The following is a 24097-nucleotide window of genomic DNA, read 5'->3' on the forward strand; positions in this document are numbered from 1 at the left end:
TCAGCAGGAAGTTACCATCTTCAGATACCGGTACAGTTTGTGGCCAAACCATTTTCCTTTATTACCCTTAACTGCCTGATTGGCCCTAGAAGAGGCTGTAAGCTCAAGTCAAATCCAGAGTCTCTTTCTGATCAGAAATAATCTGGGTATACTCCTGTCTCTCGGGCAATCATACAGTTACAGACGAGTTACCGGGCCCAGAATAAGCAGATGGAGGGTAGAGGGAAGCCACATTCGCTATGGCAGATACTTTGGTACATTGACCACTTGGACGTATAGAAATAAGCCAAGTCCTGCAGACTCCCCGATGAAAGGCACGCCCCGCACAAGGAGCATAATTAGCATGGCTCATAATTAGGGCACTTGCTGTTCCTGACCATGTACAACATTGTCATGCCACGATGGCTATGTAGTGAGCCATTCGTGAAGGCGCTTGGTGATTTGTAATACTGTACCTCCTGCATCTAATGAATAAGACATCTGCTGGGAAACTGATGGGCTTATCTTTTCCAGACAATTATGTTGATAAAAGTATAATTTTAATCATGTGATATCATTTTTCCCCCAAGAAACGACACATCTTTAGAAGAGATAAGTTAATTATCCAGGTCAACATGAGTTACAGTTCTATTGGAATCTCTAACCTTCCCTACTTTTGTCATCTTTTTCCCTTGAGATCTGCAAAGCAGTCAACATTGATTAGGCACAGGATATTCTAGGAGTGCTCCTGGAAGATAAAAGGTGTCACTATAGATTAGGACGAATATGCTTCAAAACCTTGCTATCTTCATTCCAATCCACTAACAGTATTTCTCTGAGATGGAAAGACAGGCCAAAATGAAGACCGAAACCAGTTCCTCTGACGAACTGAGGTTCCCCTTCTGTGGGTACGTGATAATACACCTAAACATTGTGAATTCTTGAGTCTATTTGCCACATTCAAACTGAATTCCAAGTTAGCTATTTTCAATCACATGAAAGCTATTAAGGTGGGAGCATGTCTGATCTTTAGTGATGGTACTATAAGGAAAAGGTAACTCTGGAACAGATCTGGCAAAATGAAGAAATGGAACACCACCTAAAAATAAAGATCATGTGCCCGAGAACAGAAAGAAATGAAAGTAATCAAACAGGAAAAAAAAAATCCATTCTGCTTTAGAAGGGGCAGTTTTTAAGCACACTAAGAGACTTTTTCTGTGTTACTAAAATTCCAATTTATCAAAAAAGGAACGTTTTAGGTTTTCCAGGTGATTAATTTTATGCCCTTCTTGATCTAAGTTTTACATCTTCCTGTTCCCACATCGCTCGCTGAAACTGAAAAATAATATGCACGGAAATGGCAATAGTTAAGACTCATATTTGCCATAGTGATTTAACTTAAACATTCTCATTAGTGATTCATAATACAGTTTGACAGAGCTAAATTCCTTAAAGTGCTTCTCAGAACATAAAGCTCTTAATCTAGTTTTGGCCGTAAATTGTTATCTACCACTTCTATCATCCTCTCGGCTATCACCCCCATGTTTTTTGTCATATCTTTGAGGTGACTCTCGTGAAGAAGCTTCTGGGTTAGGTATTTCTCTCTCTTGATCTTGCTCTTCGTGAGCTTTGATACATCCGGGATTGCATATGAAATGATAAATTTCACAGAGTAGATGACATGCTGAGGGAGAGAAGAAGAGAAATGTCAGTCACAAAGAAATGGAGGAGAACCCCACGTTCCTTTCATTCGTTTTTGCTTGTCATTATGGCAGTGTATGTGGCCACTCTCGTGTACAAGCCCCAGCAACGGGCACTGGGCTTGTTTCCAGTCTTTGTATTAGGAGCAAGGCCATTGTACATTCTTACGTTTGGATCCTGGAGCATCATCTGCGAGAGTTTCTCAACAGTGTAGACCCAGGAGTGGAACTGCTGAGACTCTATGTCACATGAATGTTCAGTTTTACAAGATGATACCTAAATATTTTCCGAAGCAGGTACACCAGCTTACACTCTTACCAGCAAGTGATGCTCTGCACCCCCGTCGGCACTTGGTATCATCAGACTTGTTTTTAAAAACCAACTTAGTGATTATGAAATGAACTTTCACTTTGGTCATACTTTGCATTTTCCTGATTACTAATGAGATTAAACACCTTTTTATTTTTTTATTCACTATTCAAAAATCCCTGACCTAGTGAGGTAAATAGAGACAATATACAAAAAACATAATTAAAATCAAGCTATCCATGGTATTAAAAAGTGTTAAGAGCTACAGGAGAACAGTAAAGCAGTGTAAGACTTATTGTGAGTGCTATGAAGGGCTTCCCCTCCTCCCCCCGATTTTATACAGCTTGGTCTGGATATGCCTAATTGGGCAAAGACTTTAAGGACGTAAGGGAATGAGCCGTGCAGATACCAGGAGGAAAGGCATTCTAGGCAAAGGGAAAGCCAATGCAGAGTCTGTTTGGCAGAAGCTTCCAGAGTGCATCTCTGGAAGGGCAAGGCTGGAGTGCAGTGAGAGAGGACAAGTGACATCCAGGAGGCAAGGAAGCATGGCTGGACCACGGGAGGCTTGTGTGCCACTTTGAGGACTCGGGCTTTGACTCCGACTGAAAGGAAGACAACAGGAGACTATGGGTCCTAATCCAGGCAAGAAATGATGGTAGCTCTGACCTGGTGGTAGCAGCAGAGTTGGTAAGAAGCAGTCAGTGATATATTTTCAAGGGACAAGCCAACCAGATTGAATGTAGGGTGAGAGAAAATAAACAAGAAACGTTCCAAGGACTCCGGCGTGAGCACCTGGTGAGCTGGAGTTGCCATAATCAAGAGAGGAAAGCCTGTGGATGGGACAGGTTTAGGGCCAGGCTGGGAGAGAATGGAGTAGATGTAGGAAAACATAGGAATTTGGGGCAGTACATTTGAATGTGTTAGATAATCAAGCAGAAAGGTCAGGTAGGCAGCTGGATTTGTGGGTTGAGTTCAGAAGAGAGGTGCTCTGGAAATATCCATTTTTAGGTCCACTTGGCACCAAGAAAGTGAAGACAGACAAATAGAAGACAACCAAGGAATGAGTCCCAGGATCATTAAGAGAAGTGGCCAGTGAGGTAGGAGGGAAGGAAAAGAAAAAGTGTTTTCCTGGGAGCCAAGTGAGGAAGAGTGTCAAGGAAGAGTGAGTGACCAACTGTGTCAAATGCTGCTAAGTTAGGTAATGTGAGGGTAGAGAGGTGACCACAGGAGTCTGCCAACATGATGGCCATCGGTGACTTTGGCAAGAGTGGTTTCAGTGATGTGGAGGAGGTGAGAGCATGCCTGGAGTGGGCAAAGAAGACAGAGGGAGAGAGGAATGGTGGACAGAGAACACTGACAACTCACTCAAGGGCGCTGGCCACAAACAGTTTGAGAAGAGGATGGAGCAGAACAGATGTGATAAGGGTGGAGAGAATTTTATGTTGAGATAAGATATTAGTGTGTTTGATGATGGAAATTATATAGTAAAGCAACACAGGTGGATGTACGGAAGAAGTTATTTTTCTTTCCTCTATTTCTGAGATAACATTATGGATGTATGGAATTTCTATGTTATGCCACCTTTACATTTCTGAATTAAAGCCAATGTGTGATCTTTTAAAAATATATTGCTAGATTCAGTTTGCACATTTTATATATTTTTTTTAACAAATTTTGTTGTGTATAGTTAAGGTATACAGCATGATGTTAGAAGATACATATATAGTAAAATGGTTACTACACTAAGTCCTCACTTAATGTTGCTGATAGGTTCTTGGAAACTGCGACTTTGAATAGAATGACAATAGCAGGTCCTAGAATAATGTCATTTCCTTCAATGTTTTGTTATAACATTGATGAGGGGAAAAAATGATTTGTTACATGTTATATTAAAGTCGCAGTTTCAAAGAACCTATGGACGATGTTAAGTGAGGACTTACTGTATAGTGGAACAAATTAACATATCCATTATCTCAGTTTGCACATTTTAGAAAGATCTTTGCCTCTATGTAATGAGCAAGATTGGCTTTAATTTTCCTTTCCTTTCTATTCTTGTCTGATTTTAGGATCTGTGCTAGTCTTAACCTCACCAAATGAGTCAGAGAGTATTTGCTCTTTTTTTGATCTCTGCGGGAGTTTGTATAAGGTTGAAATGGTCTGTTCTAAAAAGCTTGGCACCATTCCATAAAGCCACATGACCTGATGTTTTCAAAGTTTTGCTGTAATTCTAGGTTTACAGTTACCCTCTTTAGCGTTTTGAAGATATTAGACCACTCTTTTCTGGCTTCCACTGTTAAAAAGCCTACTCTCATTCTAATTTTAATTTTCTTTGTCAGTTATTTGTCTCTTTGGTTACTTTGAAGTTTTTGCTGTGTTGCATTTTCCTTACAATATGTGTGTGATTCTGGAAAAAGTTTAGCTATTAATGCTTCAAACATTACCTCTCCTCTATTATCTGTTTTCTGCTTCTATGATTTTTTTTTTTAAGGTAACACTTCTCTTTCTGTCTTCCATATAACTTCTGCTTCATAGTTCCCATTTTCCTATCTGCCTGTGATATATCAGAGGTAGTTTTTTTAGACCTATCTTCTAGTTCACTAATTCTCTCTTCAGATTTGCCTAAATTTCTGTTTAATCTGTGTTAATTTTTTTCATTTCTCTATTTATATATTTTTACTTCTAAGTTCCATTTAGTTTTTTTAAAATTGTCCTATAATTTTTTTATAGTTTCTTGTTATTTGCTTTTTACTTTGCCATTTGTTTAAACATTTTCATATAGTTAACTTATATTCCTTATTTGATAACTCAGGTTCTTGACGTTATCAAGGGTTCACATCAGTTGTTTTTTCCTGCTGAATCTCAGTCATTTTTAAAATTTCCCCTTCCATTATTAATCTTTGACTGTGAGCTCCATGTTTGATTATCTTGATCTGAGAAAAACCTGGGGTCTACATTGAGGACACTTTTCTCCAGAGAAAATACGCATTTCCTTCCACTCTGAGACAAATTTAGCCTCTTTTTGGGTCTCTCGCTTAATCCGGAAGTCTTGAGCTCAGCTCTCCCACTTCCCTGAAGGCCTCTGGTCTCCTTGAGCTCGGAGATGACGGCGCTGATGAATAGTGGCATTTGCCCTCAGAGTCCTGCTGCACCTCAGGGGAGCCTCCTGCTCACTGCTCTACTTAAACCCATCACCTAGTTCACTGCCTTTGTAGAGTCTCATCCCTTCCAGCAGGCTCGAAATGCCAAAGGAATTGTGTTTCAAGCTGGTTCTACATGTTTTCAGTGGGATGGCCCCTTACAGTATCTCGTCCACCATGATATCCAAAGCAGAAGTCCAATAACTACATATCTGAATAGACACTAGTGACTCTGGCTGACATACTAGATACTGTGCTTCAGAAATCCACTTACGATGGTAAACGAACCATGAATTATTTTTCTTTTCCTGTTAATGCTTGGTAGCTATTTAAAAAAATATATTAGTAGAAGTATCAAAGCCAGGTAGCCTTACCCACCTTCTTCTCACTAACTGATTCGAATTTTAAGAGCAAATGAAATACCTCCCGTCTCAGCCTCCACGGCTGCTAGGAGGAGCCCGGTGTTATGGTTCTAGCCAGTGAGATGTAGGTGGAAGTCCACTGGGAGGGCTTCTGGCAAAGCATTCTTTCCTGACAAAAAGAACCTGATATGGCTAGTGTCATCCTCCTCCTTCCTGCCTCGAATATAAATGTGTTATCTGGAATTGTGGAAGCCCTAAGGTGACATGTGAGAGAAACCTAGAGAATCAGAAATGGTCCTTACAACAGTGAGCTGGCATTGATTCAGGAGCAACCACCTCCTTGTAGAGAACTTTGTTGGATGAAAAACTCCTTATTTGTTTAAGCCACTACAGATGGGTTTTCTGGCAGCTTAAATGTAATTCTAACATACCACACCAATCAAGCAACTTCTGGAGCTTTATAATTTGGTAGTAGTTATTCATTGGGAATAAAAAGTAGAGTTGGATAGATTGATTGCAAATTCATAGTTGCCTTAGTCATTTTTCAGAACTGGTCAATTTTAGGGATATAACAAACTATTGTAAGAAGTTGGTTTATTAGGATAACACAATAAAAGAAGTAATACAAATAAACTATCAGAGCAATAAAAGTTCCTCATGGGCAGGGATGCCATCAGACCCATCTTGAATAAGCCCTTTCACAACCCAACATGTTGCCCAGGGCCCCAAATTTTAAAAAGGCACTCAGTTAATATTGAACTGTATAGAATTGAATCCCCCTTCTACGTAGCATGTTTTTTAACTTTTAAAGCAGATAACCAACTTCATTTAATTAATACATAATTTAAAATTATTGATAGCAAATGATAAGGAAGAAAGTACCATACATTTTAAGTACAGAGTTGGCAACACTTAATAGAAGTTCTGCAAACATACAGCCTTGTAAACTATTTCACAGTATACTTTTCCTACCTCCATGACAATGATAAAAGCCAGCTTGGCTGCGATCACATGCCAATAGTAGATGTTGTGTTTATACTCCTGTGGGTGTCCAGGTGGGTATCGGAAATCACGATACCTGGAAACAAAATGGAGACATATTAGGAGACAAATCTTTTTGATCAAATACTGTAAACCAGGGCCCCATTTAAAAAGAGGTCATCTTTGATTCAATGCTCTGTTAAGTTGGACATCACATAAATTTTCTCCTAGAGTTCAATTTGGTAACAAAACCCCAAAATAACTACATTAATACCTCATTTAACAGGTAATCAGAAAATGATGGTAATGACAGATTCCATCTTTCTTTGTAAAAAAGAATCCATCTTTATAAAAGAACTAAAGTTCTTAATTTTTTTCCTCCAGAGCTTATCCCTGCTTTCTCAAAGGAATATAGCTAAAACAATTTCTATTTGGGGGGATCATGTTTATAAAGTTATTTATGCAATGTTATCATCAAGGTTCACTCAGCTATGGGGCTATCTCTCCCTATACAGAGCACTACCTGCTTGATATAATTTTTTACCTAATTCTAATGGTCAGATACATGTTACTGCTGTTAGAGTATCTTCCTCAGGTAGCACATTTCTAATTTTCTGCCTGTAATTTATTAAACCTAGAAGAGTTTAATTTCTGATTAGAATTATATAAAGTAAGAATAAGCAGATTCAATGTAGTATTCTCAAGAGACTATTATGTGTAACTTTGAAACATTTATTTTTGGCTTATTTCTGGTTTCTTGGTTGTGTTATTGAGAATTTGAATCGGTGAAGGCTTTGAAGAGTTGCACTAAATGAGTTTTAAAGGCTTGTGGGGGGGGTGGGGGGAGGAGAAGTAGGTATGACTACATGGTGAGTGCCAAGCGCACTGTCTGGGGAATGGACACGCTTGAGGCTCTGTCTCAAGGGGGGATGGGCGGGACATGGGCAATATATATAACCTGAGCTTTTGTACCCCCATAATAAGCTGAAATAAAAAAAAAAAAGGCTCCTTTTTCAGGTAAGACTTCATGATTGAGGGAAAAAATACTATGCCCCTGTAGTCAACAAACTTTATCAACTTGTAAATTAGCTGGTGTATACCATCCACAGTTGGACTCATCAGCCATTAAAATCAATGCAGAGAGCTTTGGAATATTTTTAGAGAACACTGTTCCACTGAGGTATTTACATCTCTTTATGCCTTTAAGTTGAGGGTACTAGTTTGTCATCATTCAGTATCCTAAGGTTGTGCTTATTTAACACACTAGTCCTAACAACTGAATTATCTTGGTTTTTGGAACTCTTGGAGTTTCTCCATTTCTAAGATACAAGACTTTCTCCTGGATCAGTCTCCCTGTAACCATTTTTAAACTCTCATCTTTAAATCTTGCCTTATGGTTTGGGAAAGTTCTAGCCCTAATCTTTATTAGAGTTTCACTGAAAAGAAAGCTATGGGGAAAAACGTCTCTAGCCGTTTGATTTAAATAACACCAAAGAGAATTACATCACAAAGAAAGCCCTTTTAAAGATAAACTACATTTTTAAGCAGGTGGAGGAGAACTTGCCTGCAGGTAGTGTGGTTGCCAAGCCCAGAGTATGGGTTTCCCTGGCTTTTGTTTTTGAAGTCTGCGATGTTGAAGAAGGAGAGAGTGTTGTTGATGTACCCCTCCATGGTATAGTCAGCGTGGTCCCCATAGGGCGGGACAGAGAAGGACCAGTAATACACCAGGCGGGGGATCATGTCTGATGTGAAAGCAATGATCATGGCCTATGTTGGGGGGACAAGAATAAAGGCAGCATTAATTTAGGGCTTTTACAACTATGGTTAACAAATATACCAGAATTACTATTTTTATCAAATTAATGTTTTAAAAAAATTAAAGATTCAGAAATCTTCTTAACTGTGAAATGTATATAGATAGTGAATGTCCCACAATCTTGAAGCAACAGTTTTACAGTAGAATTTCCTGTCCTTTTGGTCTTCAATTCTAAGAGAATGTTTAGAAGTCCATGTACTGTTCAAATGCAAACGCCTGATAGTTGCCTGTTATGTTTCTTAAATACAGGAAACACCAGTTTATTCAGAATAATTGTAGACTAGGGTATTGTGGATAATTCAAGAAGTTGCTTGCATGTATTCTATGTAAATTAGTATTTTTCAGAAAATTAGAATAAAATTCACTCAACATTAGAACTCTACTTGATAAAATGTTAATCTTTCATGATTTAGATTTAGAAGACTCTTTTATAGATGTAATACTAAGGTCAGTATTATAAAAATAATTCACCTTTATATAATTCTTTCGTACAATAAATCGAAACAAAACTAATTTGTCACTTGCTTCTTATAAAAAGAGTGTAAACTACCTAAAATATATTTTCCTTGATCTAAATTTAAATAATGACCTTCAAATTCACACTTTTCCCCCTATAGTATCTTGTTTATACAAGTCAGCCCCACAGCTTGATTTATCTTAAACTCTCAGTATATACTTACGTTTGTTGCTTCATTAAAGAGCAAGAATTTTAATTAATTTTAATAAAAAGTGGGTAGCAAGAAATTATATTGGGTTGTTCCATTCACACAGTTAAGCAATGATGTCTGTTTTGTTAGATCTAGTGCCTAAGCCTCTATACTTCCAAAAGATTAAATGGACAAAGTTATAAAAGTTATAAATTACTGAGTGTAAGATACAGAAAGTTTAGTATGTTCCTAGATAAAAGGAATAACTATGGGTCAATCCTACACCTGTGTCTGTTAGGGAGACATCTATCAGGATGCCAAGCTATTGTGAATTACAAGAATTTTCTCTCAAATTCTTTAATTTGGGCTTTAAACTCGCCAGTGTGTTAAAATTAAACCAGACTCTATGTGACTAAACAAAGCTAAATGATTCAGTCATTAATTGAAGGAGAAAAACAGACATGTTTTTGGCTCAACATGATTTTTAATAGTATTCATCTGAACATATGGTTTAGACACAGTGAGACCACAAACCAACAAATAACATCTCAGGCAAAGCAACAAAAACAATTAAGGGGCTTTTCTATTGCAAAATTTCCCCACTAGAACCAGCTCTGTCATTTCCTCTGATGTATAAGATCTCCGTGTGTGTATCTGCCTGCTGGTATTGGGGGTGAGGCTCTAAGAACATTTTATCTTTTTCCAGATTTCAATAGATTAGATTTTCCTGTTATCATTTAACTCAACGATATCTCTTTATAGAATCACCTGCAGATGTGCGTCAGGAAGCTACAAAAATTCCAACAAGGAAGATAATTCTATTGTCTTCTGACAAGATATTAATACTTTTCCTCCTGAATTGAGCTGTGTGGAGAGACATGCTGCAAGAGTGCAAGTAAGTGCAGTGTGCTTCATTTCCCATGCTGTTCTGCACACAATTTTCCATTTATATCAAAATAAATTAAAATTGGTCTTCAATAGCAGATGCTCTGGCATGATACAACGGTGTCAATTCAGCTTATTTATTGAGCCAGCAGCTTTAAAATGAATGATTTTATACCAAACTCCTGCTTGGAGGCCCACTCTTATCCCTGGTGGCTGTTCTCTTCTTCCTTTTGCACACAGTAGGTTGTGGGGAGACACATTAGGTGTTTGAGGGGATAATAGACACGTGTTTAATGCTTGGCTCCACTCATACTCATGTAGGCATTTGCGTACTGCATCTTGGAAGTATAACAAAGCCTAATAGTACACAAAAAAGGATTTTCCATAGTTTAATCAATGTCACCACTCTAATAAGCAGTTTTCCTGGGGTAAGTTATAAAACTACTATTGAGTAAGAACCAATAGCACCAATTAGCCAGCGTGTGTGTCTGTACACATACACACACATGGAGTAGCCTTGGAAACACGGCCAATCCTCCATCTGTGCTAATGGAGGGAAGCCACGGCATGGATACTGGGAAAAGGTACCTAACACAATCAAATCAGAATGCTTGAGGAATGGAGAGTTTGAGTCAATTGAATTTTCTGGTTAGCTGAAGGTCAAAAACCCTTTTAGTTTCAAACCTTGTTGCTAAAAATTTTCTTAAAGCACACACACAAGTCTGTGTTTCTGCCCTGCTTAGTGTACTATAGCATATTGAATATGACAGATTCATTCTTTTATGACTGTGGAACTTGAAAGGCCTTGCTGTCATATTTCTGAACATCAGTCTTCATTTTGTAGCACAGTAGATACTGAAGGTGCAGGCTATTTGGGGGAATGGAAACTGACATACCCTAGCAGTTGTTTTTGGTGTGTGATTTGCAACTTTCTCCAAAAATTAGATAGCATGCAATTCAGATAAATTGAGGGTCTGGGGGTGATGGCTGGATTACAGATAATTTCTTTTATTGTATAAAACTGTAACCATAGGCCAGACAGTGACTGATTTTTGAAATTCTTTTACCTCTAGTTGAGGTAGCTGTCAGAGTCCTCACAGAGTCACTGTTAATAACTATGATGAGTAATGAAGATGATGATAAAATAGCAGCAGCTAACATTCAATAAGAACGAGGCTCCATGCATTCACGCATTGAATTCCCTAACAACTCTTGTGGTATGTGCTAGTCTTACAGTATGTGGTAGGGTATTGTTCATTTTACGAATGATAAAATGAGGCTCTGGAGGGTTAAGGCCTGGTTCAAGATCACGCAACTCAGAGCTGCAGTGTTGGGAACTGGAGCTCAAGTCTACCTGATTCTAATGCCTGTAGTGCTCAGTAACTTCCCTTATCCAGGACCTACAGGTTCTGCTGAATTGTATTCTGTTTCTGCAGGTGCTTATGGGAAAAGGCTAGGGACTCAGGGTCAGTGTGGCTTAAGAAATTAAAACTGGGAAATCACTGTTGGGGGAAGCTTATCTGGGATGTTGGAATTGAAACACGGGAGGAAATAGCCCTGGTTTCAAGGATATTTCTAGGGAAAGAGGTCCTCGGATGGGCTGACATGAAAATTGCTCAGCCTGAGAACTCTCTGTTGGCTCATGCAAAAAAAAAAAAGAAGACTGTTCAAGACTGGTCCATAATCACTAACACAAGTGGTAAACAACTGACTTCTGCCCTCACAGTTGGGATACATGCAGGGCATGAGGCTGCTTCATCAGAGTGTGGGTGGCAAAGACCTAGGGGTGGAGTGGGAAGAGGGTGAAACCCACCCTAAACCTATGCGTATGGTAATGCATAATTAGGAATGAATAAAGTGTTTATACTTCATCAAAGTTAATATTTTAAGTTGATACTTTGTAATATATAGTAAAATGGTCTTATGTTAGGGTCCTCCAACTGTGAATGAACAGATTTCTATCCATATTATAAAAGCACTTTCTGATAACTTCTTTTAGTTATGTGAGGATTAAAAGTGTTAGCACTTACTATCATTACCGTATTTCTATTGAATAAAAGCTTAGCAAATGAGCAACAACAGTATCTAGGTAGGAGGTCTTGACATTTTAAGTCAAGAATAATTATAAACAAAATTAAAACAGATTATAACAATTAATTATATAACTACTATGTAATTTATATGGATGATAGTCTTAGCATCTTCTTCTCATTTTAAAAAACACCAAACATTTGATTCCTTAGGTAGCAACTCTAAAGCATTTTTGGACTTTTCAAGGTCTTTACCCTGCAAAGCCTAGGTCTACTCACATTGGTCACCACAGCCAGAATTGCTATTCCTTGCATGATGGGCTGCCAGGCTCCAATGTCTTGGGCTTTCTCGGGCACCAGGCGTCTAAACTGGGTGGTCAGTTTCCATGCGTCCACTCTTATTTCCAATATATTGTTCACCAGAGCCAACAGGGGGGCCAGTGGAAAAGAGGCCACAAATAAGGTGACGAACCCAAACTGAATAACTGTCAATGGAATGGACACACGTCATGGAGTGGTGGATGAATGGAAGGACAACATATTTTCCTTTACTCTTGAAAGAGAAAGGCAAACAAAGAACTAAATCCCAAAGAGAAAACACATCCATGGTAAATAATTTAACGCTCAACAGTGAAAGAATTCAAACAAAACACAAATATGAACTCCCTGGAAAGACGACTAATTATAGCCTATTTCTTTCACATGTATATACTTAATAGGAACAATATATTAAAAAAATCTTTAATCAACCAGAATTATTTGCTGGTAATAAACTCGAGACATTCTAAGCATATTCTTCTCAGTGTCGAAATCGTAGAATGTTAGAAGATGATTTGTGATTTAGGATTTTAAGAAAAAGTGTATTGTAGACATATCTAACAAGTTAAAAGGAAATAAATGTACCATTGGGAAGGCTATGCTTGGAGAACACTGAAAACAAGCAAAGGAGTGAGCTCCTCTGAGTCTGCGAATGCAAGTGTAGTGCACTCAGAGAATTTATGATATTAAAAATCACAGACGTATGTTATAAAAGTGTCTTAGTAAGTAAGTCATAATCCTTCTTTAAGAATCTTTATCTTGAGGTTCTTAAATCAAGATGCAAGTGGTGGCTTGGAAGTTCTTTTCTCCTTTTCTGTAATAAACATGGCCTTACTATAAATAGGGCAGCAGAGATTTTGGTTAAGCTATACTATAGCGAGGAAGAAGTAGGAAATAAGGCCAAAGATCTAAAAAAGGAAACTTTCAGTTTTAGACCCTGCCTTCCCAACTGGCAGACCTTCAGAGGAAACATGTACAGATATGTAACTACGAACTACGACTGTGAATGAGAGGAAAATCTACAGCCCCTGAGGCTCTTGCTCAGATAAGGGGCAGGGACCACTCCGGCCAGCGAGGGCCAGGCTGTGGAGGGTGTGGCTAGGTGGGAGGAGCTGGCATTTGCTTCTGGTCTGAGAGGATAAGGGAATACTGCAGAAGAGCAGACAGGCCAGGCAAAAGTGCTCATATTCAGAGATGTCAGACAGGCGAGGACAAGAGCTGATGATGCCACAGAGTCAGTAGCCCTGAGCAAAGATGTCAATGTTTCTGTCTGACTCACCTAACCCTAAATAAACTCATCAGCCTAAGGGGGCAAGGCAAGTAATGTGCATGGAGTGGGTCAGAGTCTACTGTGGTAAACTGGCAAGTGCACATCCTACTGAAAAGGGCAGCTCACAGTCACATGTTGGAATGAGGGCCCAACATTGCCAGATCTCTTGATTGTTCAAGAGAAGCCAGAAATTAGGGTTATGTTAGCAATAAACCCAGTTAAAAAATCCCATAGAGAAAAGATAACATTTATAATGACGACAAAAACACAGACAAGACTGCTATGATAACTGACTTAAGAAAAACAAATGATGATGAATAAACGAATGGCAGGATGTGCCACACTTTTAATTGGGCAGGCTCAAATTTGGGAACGTATCAATTTTTTTATGCAAAATAATTTAGAATTGTAATGCAAATTCAGTTAATCATCCAAAATGGATTTAAGAAAAAAAAACTGAAAGGTAATGCTAAAGTTCGTCAAGGAATATAAACAAACAGGTAAAATAATGAGGAGGGATGGTTTGCACTCACAGTATTAGGAACATTCTGAAAAAGAATAATAAAATGGGACCAGCTCTAGGAGATGTTAAAGTATATTATAATGCTATGGTAATTGAAACAGAACTAGTACATGAATAGATAGTATGAATTAAACAGGATGGAGTTTAAGAAGAGATACAAATATTCATGGGATTTTCGTATTTTTATAAAGTGATACTTTAAATCAGTGGATTCATGCATTGGAACAACTAGCTAAGTCACTGGGAAAATTGGCATGGGACCATCACTTTTGACACCAGAATAAATTCCAGATGGATTAAAAAATTTATATTAAAAAATAAAGCACCAGAAAACCCCCAACATGGTATAATTTGATGATATTCAGTTGAGAACTTTATAAACCACTTTTGAAACCAAAAAAGAAAAAAAAAATACCTATTGTAAAAACAACCATTGCCTGAAACCTTTTCAGCATCCTATATTGCTATCTAATACTTTTTTTGCTTTCTTATACACTTTACAGTCAAGTTCATTGAAGGAAGTGTGCCCAATTATTTCTCCACCACGCCTGCCCTCCTTGAATCTCTGCTGAGACCTCCCCAGGGCACTGAACCTGCCCTTGCCGACTTTGCTGGTGACCGACTGCATATTCCAGAGCCAATGCTCATTTTCTGTCTTGATTTATTTGGTCACTAGGCAACTTTTGACATGGCCAAACGGTCCCTTCTCCATTGAATTTTTTTACCCCTTGATTTTCTTTTATTTAAATAATTTTTAAAAAGTCATTATATATTAAGAAACAAACTAAAAAAAAAAAAAAACCCTCCCTAGCTATAGTTTTTCTTCCACTTTTCCCCAACCACAGTCATAGCAATTGTGTTTAACTGCCATTCTTTGAACTGAACAAGCTGTTTTATGCCTTTGCACTTTTACATAGTCCACCTCTCCACATGAAACGTCCGCTCTCTTCACCATGCTTTAGATAACTTCCACTCACCCTTCAAAATCCAGTTCAAATATCACCTGCTTGAGTACGTCTGATTTGCATCCTCCTTCATAACAGCCCATCATGTGCTAAGCTCCATGAGGGCAGGGACCAAGCCTTGTCTTGGCATCCCCAGCAACTGATCAGGTGTTTGGCACAGCAGGTACTCAATACGTGTTTACTTAATTAATGGATGAGAGATGGGAGGCCTGCAAATCCTCCCTAGTTACATAGTTGCCATTTTGAAAAGCTTCTCCTGCAAAGGCAGGAAGCTTCACTGCAGGGGCTGGGCAGGAGCTGAGCAGAGATGAGGGGATGAAATGAAGGGAAGAAGGTCTGAGCCCCGGACAGTGCAGCCGGGGCTTTGGTGGGAGGAGAGAGAGGGGTGGGTGCAAGGAGATGCTGAAGAACAGCTGATACTGATTACAATAAATCAAATGGAGAAAATATAGGAAGGTCATTGTTTTAATGGATTTAAAAAGATGAACTTGGAGATGGAGAAAGGTCATGTCAAGGTAACATGGCCAGAGTGGAAGAGGCAGTAGCAGAGACCAACGGGGCCCAGCCCATGGCTTTAGCGCACTTCCTTTATGGCACCTGCCCACTGGGAAGGCATCGCCAAGTTCTCGGGACACCTGTGTATGTGCTGTGTCCTAGTCTAAGTACAAAACTGGTATCTTATGGCTTCCAGGTTTTAATACTGACAGACTACTTCGTTTATATTCTGTGTCTGAGTTCTCAGAGTCAGGAAAATGCTCTGAGAGGCAATTTTGGTTAACATCCCAGGGTTACTTAAATAATCTTGAAGGATGGTGGGAAATTTGCTCAATAAAAGAAATAAAAATTTCACTTAAAAAAGAAAAAACATAGGCCATACAGAACTTGGTGGGGAGAGGATGTGGCAATATTAACGTCAGATCAACTAACAGTTATACATGTGCATTGAAGCTCCAAGTTCAGTCGCTTCAATGTTTATGAGTACTAGGTTCCAGGCCTCGGTGCTCCAGCTGAGGATGGGAAGAAACCAGACTTGGTAGCTACACCCAACAGGCCCAGTGGAGCGGGAGAGAGGGATGCATTCCATCACACGCCACCAAGGCAGGTATCAAGTGCTGTCAGTGCTCAGAAGAAAAGAACAGCAAAGCCGTGGGAAAAGTTGAGGGGCCCTGCTGAGGCTCAGGACTTGTCAGGAAAGCAGGGAAGAGAGCAGTGGCTGGAGGCAGAACCAAGCAAGGGTGGAAGCCCCAGGGTTGTTTGCTGGAAGACGTTTCCCTTAAGCAGTAGGAGTTGTAATTAGAAAGGTCAATGGTGATTATCATTAACGAATATGGGAAAAATGGGAAAGAGGGGACTCTGTGGTGGTGTGTGCCAAAGGCACTCCATATGTATTTTTAGCAGAACAAAAATAATTCAAAAGGCACTTGGACACTTCCATCTTCCACAGACTAGAAAGACAAAGAGATTTCACTCTGCTGTTGAATACACAATAATAGACTACCTACTCTCAGAAATTAAGTCTTCTAAGTCATGAGGTATTATCTGGATAATAGGGAAACAATTTAATAAATCTATAGCTGTCATTCCATCCTTTCTTGTAGAACAGGATGAGGCAGAATTATTTAGTTGATAACTATTTTAATGAACCTATGAAACTCTAAAGTCACATCAACTTCTTCCCAAAGCATGACCATATAGCTTTTCCTTTCAACATTATTTGACAAATCAACCACAGAAAAATAACTTTTCTCTAAGTTTTTTTTTTTTTGGGTGCTAAAATAACGAATGATATTCTGCCCCAGGATGCTGTTATTGTTAATGCTGATAATAACTCCCATAAGAAATATTTACAGTTATGACTCATTTTTGAATAACAGGTTATTGGCTTATAGTCTTTTTGAAAATAAACAATAAATAAATGAATATTACTTCTACATTATGTACTGCAGCTACACCCTTAATAAATCCTGATCACGAAACATACCAAAAGCAAAAATGAAATTCAAATCATACTCCAGCCTGCTGCAAAGTATTGTTGACTGAAGAAGCCACAGATGAACCTTTTACTCACTGAAGGAAGCAGATGTGTTTCCATGGATAATGTATATTTTTAAAAGCAATTATTTTATATCTATAGAACGTGATTTAATAAAAACTCATCTCCTATCTAAAGAATTGTAAACAGCAACCACAAAGGGGTATCTTTGCAAACACGCAAACTCCTATGCATAAATGCAAGGCCTGTCAACCAAAATGCTGTGCTGCTTTTTCTATTCTAAGTTAAAAAAAAAATCATAAATCACTGCAATGGTTAGCTAAAAGGGCACAGATACAAAACAAGTAAATTGTTAGCTGTCTATTAGATAGAAGCATGGCATGCATAATAGACAAGATGGTGTTTCCTATGGAAATCCATTTTGAGAAGCATCCATTTAAAAGCAACTGAGAGCTCAAAATCAAGTTCAACCGAATAGAGACAGAGCCCAAGCAAATAATACACAAATGGACAAGACATTTAGGAAGGAGGGGACTTGTGCTAAATCTTCATTCTAGACCAGCACAATGGTTCCAAATTCAAGCCAGTGATTAGCCATGAGGTCACTCAAGGAACCAGGCAGAAACCGCTGGCCAGGAGAAATAGATACGCTGTCAAAGGCAGGCATGAGGTGTGAAGAAGGGGACCCTGAGATCATTCCTGTAACAACGCAGCATGTCCTGCTGCCTGCCTTAAATGACTCGGTTCAGAAGTGTATTGGCCAACAGCTGTGCCTGCATGGACTCCAGCCCAAGCTGAATCACATCTAATAATAGTTGCTGAGTTCATTCTCAAACAGCATGGTTAGAATGCTTTGAGAATTAACGGTAAAGATATACCTCAATGAATATTCCATTTTGTTGCATGGTAATAAATCTTAAGCTTTGTAAAACACAAATATTGACAAAGACAACCACCTCATTTGGAAGCATGACAGTATAATTTTATCTATTGGAGAGAAACATAATCTTCATTTCAGGATGTTAAATATTAATTTGACTCAATAACAGATGCTTTTGGGATCCAAAGCATATTCCAACATATTTTGTATCATCTAAAATTTCACTGACAACTTACTCATTTCAAGATATTCATAAAATAATCCCAGTTTGCCCATGGGCTGCAGATGGTAGTCCTGTTCCCATCGTGGGGTTATCTTTTCTGATCTTGAAACTCTGTGAAACCGTCCAATTAGATTCATGATCCAGCTGCCAAAAAGACCAAATTACAAATTAGAATGAATATTACCAGACCAAGGTCAAAAAAGTATTTTGCTGCTATTTCAAAGCTGAACACACAATTTTCCAAAGATACTAATTTGTGTGGTAAATTTTTTATTTCTGTCTCCCTATCAAAATATTTTGAAAAATAGGACTACATACCTGGGCTTATCAAAATTGCAACTGCTACTACTTTGTTTCTCTTACCTCTTTTTCCTGTACACAGTTTAATTTTTAAAAGATATTTTCTCTCATTTGATTAACTTTAGTTGTTCTTTTTTTCATCCCCCCTCCCCTGCCATCATTCAAAACAGTCTTGCCAGTATGAAAATCACCAGAGAAAATAAACAAAATGAAGGCACAGTATGTGGGCTGGTGATAAGCGCCATGGAGAAAAATAAAGTAGGGCAGGGAATGTTTGCGTTTGTGTCTGGGGAGGAGGGGGCGTGGTGGCCGGGGAAGGCCACACTCCGAGAGACATCAAATAAGAGTGTGCAAGAGGTGGAGGGGCCACACAGTGGGGACAAGGTTCCAGGCAGGGGGACGGTGCCTGCAGAGCCCGAGGCAGGAGCAGGCTTTCCATGCCCAACAGATAGCAGGGGCTCCTGTGGTCCAAGGCTAGTGGGAAACAGGTTTGGTGGGGTGGCGATGGTCAGAGACCATCGTGAGAAGCCATCAGAGAGCACTAAGCAGAAGAGTGACATAATCTGACAGTAGAAAAAAATATATTTAAGATCAGACAAGTGAATCATCTCTTCCAGGTCACAGAGCAGAGCTAGGAGAAAATGCAGCCTCGATGGGTGCCCAGTGCTCTGCCACCACGACCCTGCCCCGATAGAGCTGTCTGCTGTCTCTTCTTTTATGCCATGTTTTTTTCTCTCTCTAAGCCTCGTGGCTTGGAAAACTGCTTCCCCCTTCTGATGGCCGTTTGTCCCAAAAAGAAATCTGAGTTGGCAGTAAAATGAGGTGTGCACCTAGAGGTGTGTCCCCTCCAGCAACAGTCGGCTTGTGGTTTATCTGCAGCATTCATCAGAAAAGGCACAATAACAATGGATTCCAAATACAGATATAACATCTGGTTAAGCTTTGGCTGATTAAACAGCACGTTTGTATGGATTTCAAATTCTGACAATGAGAAGGCATCACACGACTGTAAGGACAGTTTCTGTAAGAAAACCCAGCAGACTTCATCCTCTCCCTCACATGGGCAGGTGCCACACGTGCACACCCAGCTGGGAGTTCGATCCACACTCCATTGCTTAATAGCTGCTTAACCTTGGTAAAGAAAAAGTAAAATGGGAATGGTAAAACCTATACTGTCTGGGGTTGCTGTCGGAATTAGAGGATTCAAAACAGGTAAAGGATCTAGCACATTTCCTAACACTTCAAAACGCCCTACATGGGGTTCTCTGTTGACCAGTGCAGGCCACACTGGCTGGAGCCAGCTGAAAACACGGCCTGCATTGTGCAGCACCTTGGCTCAGGGATCCAGGCCACCTGGCTCAGTGGTTCTCACTTCAGCACTTAACAAGCATGATGTGGACTGCTCGTTCATAGTGAAGCTTCCTCTGCCCGAGGAAAAAAGAGCTGAGGTAAGCCCTGCAGTCTGCAGCCATTCCAGGGGGCTTGTGACCCAGGTGGCACCAGGGACCGCACATGTCCGTCACCCTTCATGGCACCTAACTCGAGATGACCCAGTTTGGTTTCTATTGGTTTATTTTTTGCTCTGCCTCCTACACTTCCAGCCTCAGCCTCTTGCTGAATCCTCTCCAGGCCCCTAGTGCAGCAGGTATTTTTCTATCTGAACCCCAAATCACATCACAATGTGAATTCAGGATGAAACTTCTGTCCTGCAACCACTTGTATCACCCACTCATCTGGCGCTTCCCCTTCGTCCTGTTCGGACTCTCCCACTGAGTAGATCACATTAGCAGTATTTCTCACTAGCTTGCCTTCCTGAGCTACCGTCTCTGAGCCTCTTACTCAGTTTTCCTGAGTTGAACCACTCATCTGCAGTAGGAAATCCTGGGTGATCATCCATCTATGTTGCCCTTGGTCTTTTGGGTTTTCTACTGGGCCATGATTCTAGTGCAGGGATCTCAATCTTGACTGCACATGTGAATCACTCACAGAACTTTTTAAAAATGCAGACACCAGATGACTTTCTTCCCTGGCCCAGGCTAAAAGCAGGGGTTACAATATAATTTCCTTAGGAATTTACCATATATGTTAGCATAGCCACATCATAGTAAGTTACGCCTTACTAAGTCCTTATGTGTAAAGCATGGTGAGAAGCACTTTACACCTAATTTTCTCTTGGACTCTTATATTTAACCCCTGTACTCTAAGGCTTTTCTCTCCCTATCTATTTAGGGGATGGGTATAGTTTGGGGTAGCAAGGGTACCTGATATCTTTGATATCTTAGGATTTTATATGAAAAAAAGGAAATTGGCACCTATACAAAGAAAAGAAGTCCAAGTCACTCTCTAATTTGGCTAACACTTAGCATTCCCAGTTTCCAAATAAGGGATATATAATTTAAAGCATACTGCCTAAACATTTTAGGCTAGGAGGAAAAATATCTGAAGGCAGAGTTCATGTCACTATAATTTTTAACAGTGTGCTTATTTGAAGTATAAACAGGTCATGGATACTAGAATTCACCTTTTCTTTTAGAATACATGAACAAATTTCATTTCATATGAATTTCTCAGTACCAGTTTAGGAATATACTCTCCCCTTAATTTTTTAAATCAGAAAATTGCTTGCTGGCAACCAATTATCTATCAAAACTTAGTGTTAAATAGTTAACCTTCTTGGTTTCAGAAAATATTTTTTAGTAAAGAATGAGTTAAGATTTTCCCCTATTTTACGTATTTGTTTTCATGGAGAAACAAACATAGTACTATTTGTGCATGACCTACTTTTACTTATCTGGAAAAATCTTAATATGAGCTCAATGAAAGTAAGGGTTATTTTCTGCACAGTAGGATAAAAAGTTAATTTCACAGCCAAAGCCAGAATCCTTTTTTGGGGGGGCGGGGGGTAGGGTAGTAGGGGAGATGGGGAAGGAGAGAGAGCTTTGTTTAGAGAAAGACCCTAATAGTTCTCATTGAAGATGGAGGGTGATTCCCTGGAACCCAGAGTCAGTTAACTGCTCTACAAAGAGAAGGACCAGAAACTTGGTGATGGAGGAGAGAAAGATGAGAGGTTAGGGGAGGGAGGGGAAGAAAGAGGGGGACATTGAACGTGATGGAGGAAGACAGGGCAAAGAGGCAGGAGGCTGGAGCCCATAAAGAAGGGTGGTAAGTTAAAAACAATCCCAGTTGTAGAGTGGGCAAAAGATTTTAAAAGAGTGGACGTTTTCATTTACAAATGAGAGGGGAGGGGAGAGGACAGGAAGAAGGAGACAGAAAAGAGAGCGGGGAAGAGGGAGAGGTGATTACAGAAAAAGGATCAGAGACATGAAACTGCTGGCTCTGAGATGGAGAACAGAGGTCACAAGCCAGGGAATGTGGCCCCCAACAGCTAGAAAAGACAACGAGATTCACCCTCGATCCTTCAAAAAGAAACACAACCCTGCCAACACACTCTGATTTTAACCCAGTGAAACTGCTGACCTCCAGGCCTGTAAAATATTACATTTGCATTGTTTTAGCCCATTAATTTTGTAGTAATTTGTTACAGCAGCAATAGAAAACTAATACAAATAGCCTCCCTGAAATTTGCAGAAATTCCAGATAGTGTTGGACTTTCCACTTTGATACTGCAAGGGGCTTAAGTGACAATTTAAAAGGATAGAGGGATCCCAGCTAACATCTGAAGTACAGCTGTATCTTCTGTTATTCTTCTTGTTTTTTTTCAGCTAAGCAACAATATGTCAAAACCTTTGTAGTAATGATTTTAGACAATTTATTTCTTAAAACATAATGTATCCCAATGCCTTAGGATCACAAGAGAACCTCCATTCATGAAAGCGCGTAGATCTGGTGTCATGGGATCTTGGCTTTGAATCCCACAGTAGCCTCTTATTGCCAGTGTGAACTTGGGTGAGTCATTTCAACCTCTTTAGGCCACAGATCTTCATTTGCAAAAGGGAGATAAGGATCATTTGGAAGATTAAACAAGAGAGATGTAAAGGACTTAATACAGTTATGGCACATGTTAAGAATTCAACAAACTACTATTATTGACTTTTATTTTTCTATTTTTTTTTTTTTTTTGAGACAGGGTCTTGCTGTGTTACCTGGGCTAAATGTATCATCATAGCTCACAGCAACCTCAAACTCCGGAGCTCAAGCGACCCTCCTGCCTCAGCCTCCTGAGTAGCTGGGACTACAGGCACACGCTATCATGCTCTACTAAGTTTCCTATTTGTTAGAGAGACAGGGTCTTTCTATGTTGCTCAGGCCGGTCTCGAAATCCTGGCCTCGAACAATCCTCCTGCCTTGGGCTCCCAAAGTGCCAGTATTACAGGTGAGTGCCAGCGTGCCTAGCCTATTACTGACTGGATAATACAAAAGGAGAAGAAGAAGGTGCTGTGAGGAGTTGTGGAAATACACAGTTCACAGCTCTAACAAAGGTCACCTCTCCAAGGACTGTGATTAGTCAACCACCACCAACAGCCTAATAGGCGTAAACTACAGCGGGTGGGGAAACATAAAGAAGAAGGTTTTTAAACACAATCTCATTAAACACTGGACACATTTATACTGTTAATTGCACTATCTTGTCTGGAGACCTTTAAAAACAATAGATTCTAATCCATTTTAGAGGTGGACGTGCAGCTACGTGGATAATGTAGGCAAACGATCTGGATAGGTGGGCTGTTCTATCCTGGGTCCTGTTACCCAAGATTATACAATTTAGTACTCACGGCAATAATACTTCTTGTATGTTATTCCAGATTGCTTTTCCTCCCATGATTATTGTCAGCTGGGTTGTCAGTTCAAGAAGACAGCCACCTGGGTCACACTGGAATGTTCAAAAGAAAATCCTTTTAAATTTTCAGTGGGTCTAACTTGGAAAACAGTCATTAATTTTACTTTTATGATATTCTGTTTAGGTTAAAATGAAATCTAAAGAATCTATAATGAAGAAATTATTCATTGGGCAACTGAGAGAAAACATAAAACAACTTAAATTGGCAAGGGAAAACAATTCTGTATGCACACCTCTTCATTTCTGTATTTTCCCAACCAATACACTGGGTCTCCTGGATAGCCTACAAATTTGCCCTTAAAGAATGCTATGTAGAAACACGAAGAGTAGTAGTTGACAAACTGGAATAAGAACATCTTCATGGTTAAGCTGTTCTCGTAATCAGTCTGGGTCCTTGGGAGTTCTGTAGTTAAAAGAAAGAAAATTAAGATTTGAAAACTGTGAACAGCTTTGAGACCCTAATCAAAGACACTGATACGTGAGTTAACATGTTTAAAAAAAAATACAGTTCACACTGTTTCCATTTAAGCTGTTTTGAATTGCTTAATATAGCCAGTGTGCTAATTCCAAGTTTACACATTGTTATAAGAGTTCTCCCCCAACATGGGAACAATATCCCACATGGCCCCCCCAAAAAAAAATAAAAAAAAAATTTCAACTGTTCTTTAAAATTTACAAGTACAGTGCTATCAAATAAGCAAGAACTGTCATGGGTATAATTCACAGAAAATTACTTTTGAACTGCCTGCTAAATGATATTTTCTTGTCTTCCTGAATTGCAATAAGGTAGGGCTGTTGAAGAAAACAACAAAACAAGGGGCGACTTGCAAGAGGCATTTGGTCATCCTCTTAGTTTGGAATCTGAAGCAGTCTGGTCATTTTTACAAGATCACTGAGCAGACCGTTTGGAGAATGATCCAGACGTAGGCAGGGTGTGGGATGCACTTAACTTTGGCCACTCAGCAGCTGCCTGGGACGCA

At 39.5% G+C, this 24097-nt stretch overlaps 1 protein-coding gene across 3 annotated transcripts in view; it reads right to left on the reverse strand.

Annotated features, from left to right (window-relative positions):
* Positions 1-1074: 1074 nt before the first annotated feature.
* ANO6 (anoctamin 6) overlaps positions 1075-24097 on the reverse strand; it is a 185834-nt gene continuing 162811 nt past the window's right edge. For all 3 annotated transcript variants that reach the window (XM_045553974.1, XM_045553973.1, XM_045553975.1), the window contains 7 exons: positions 23351-23520; positions 23053-23150; positions 18033-18163; positions 12127-12332; positions 8034-8236; positions 6461-6566; positions 1075-1663 (listed from right to left, as the gene is read on the reverse strand). In XM_045553974.1, the coding sequence (XP_045409930.1) occupies positions 1457-1663; positions 6461-6566; positions 8034-8236; positions 12127-12332; positions 18033-18163; positions 23053-23150; positions 23351-23520 (1121 nt within the window). In that variant the 3' untranslated portion in view covers positions 1075-1456. The remainder of the gene's footprint in view (positions 1664-6460; positions 6567-8033; positions 8237-12126; positions 12333-18032; positions 18164-23052; positions 23151-23350; positions 23521-24097) is intronic.

Source organism: Lemur catta, chromosome 6, assembly GCF_020740605.2.
Source record: "Lemur catta isolate mLemCat1 chromosome 6, mLemCat1.pri, whole genome shotgun sequence".
Lineage (NCBI taxonomy): Eukaryota > Metazoa > Chordata > Mammalia > Primates > Lemuridae > Lemur > Lemur catta.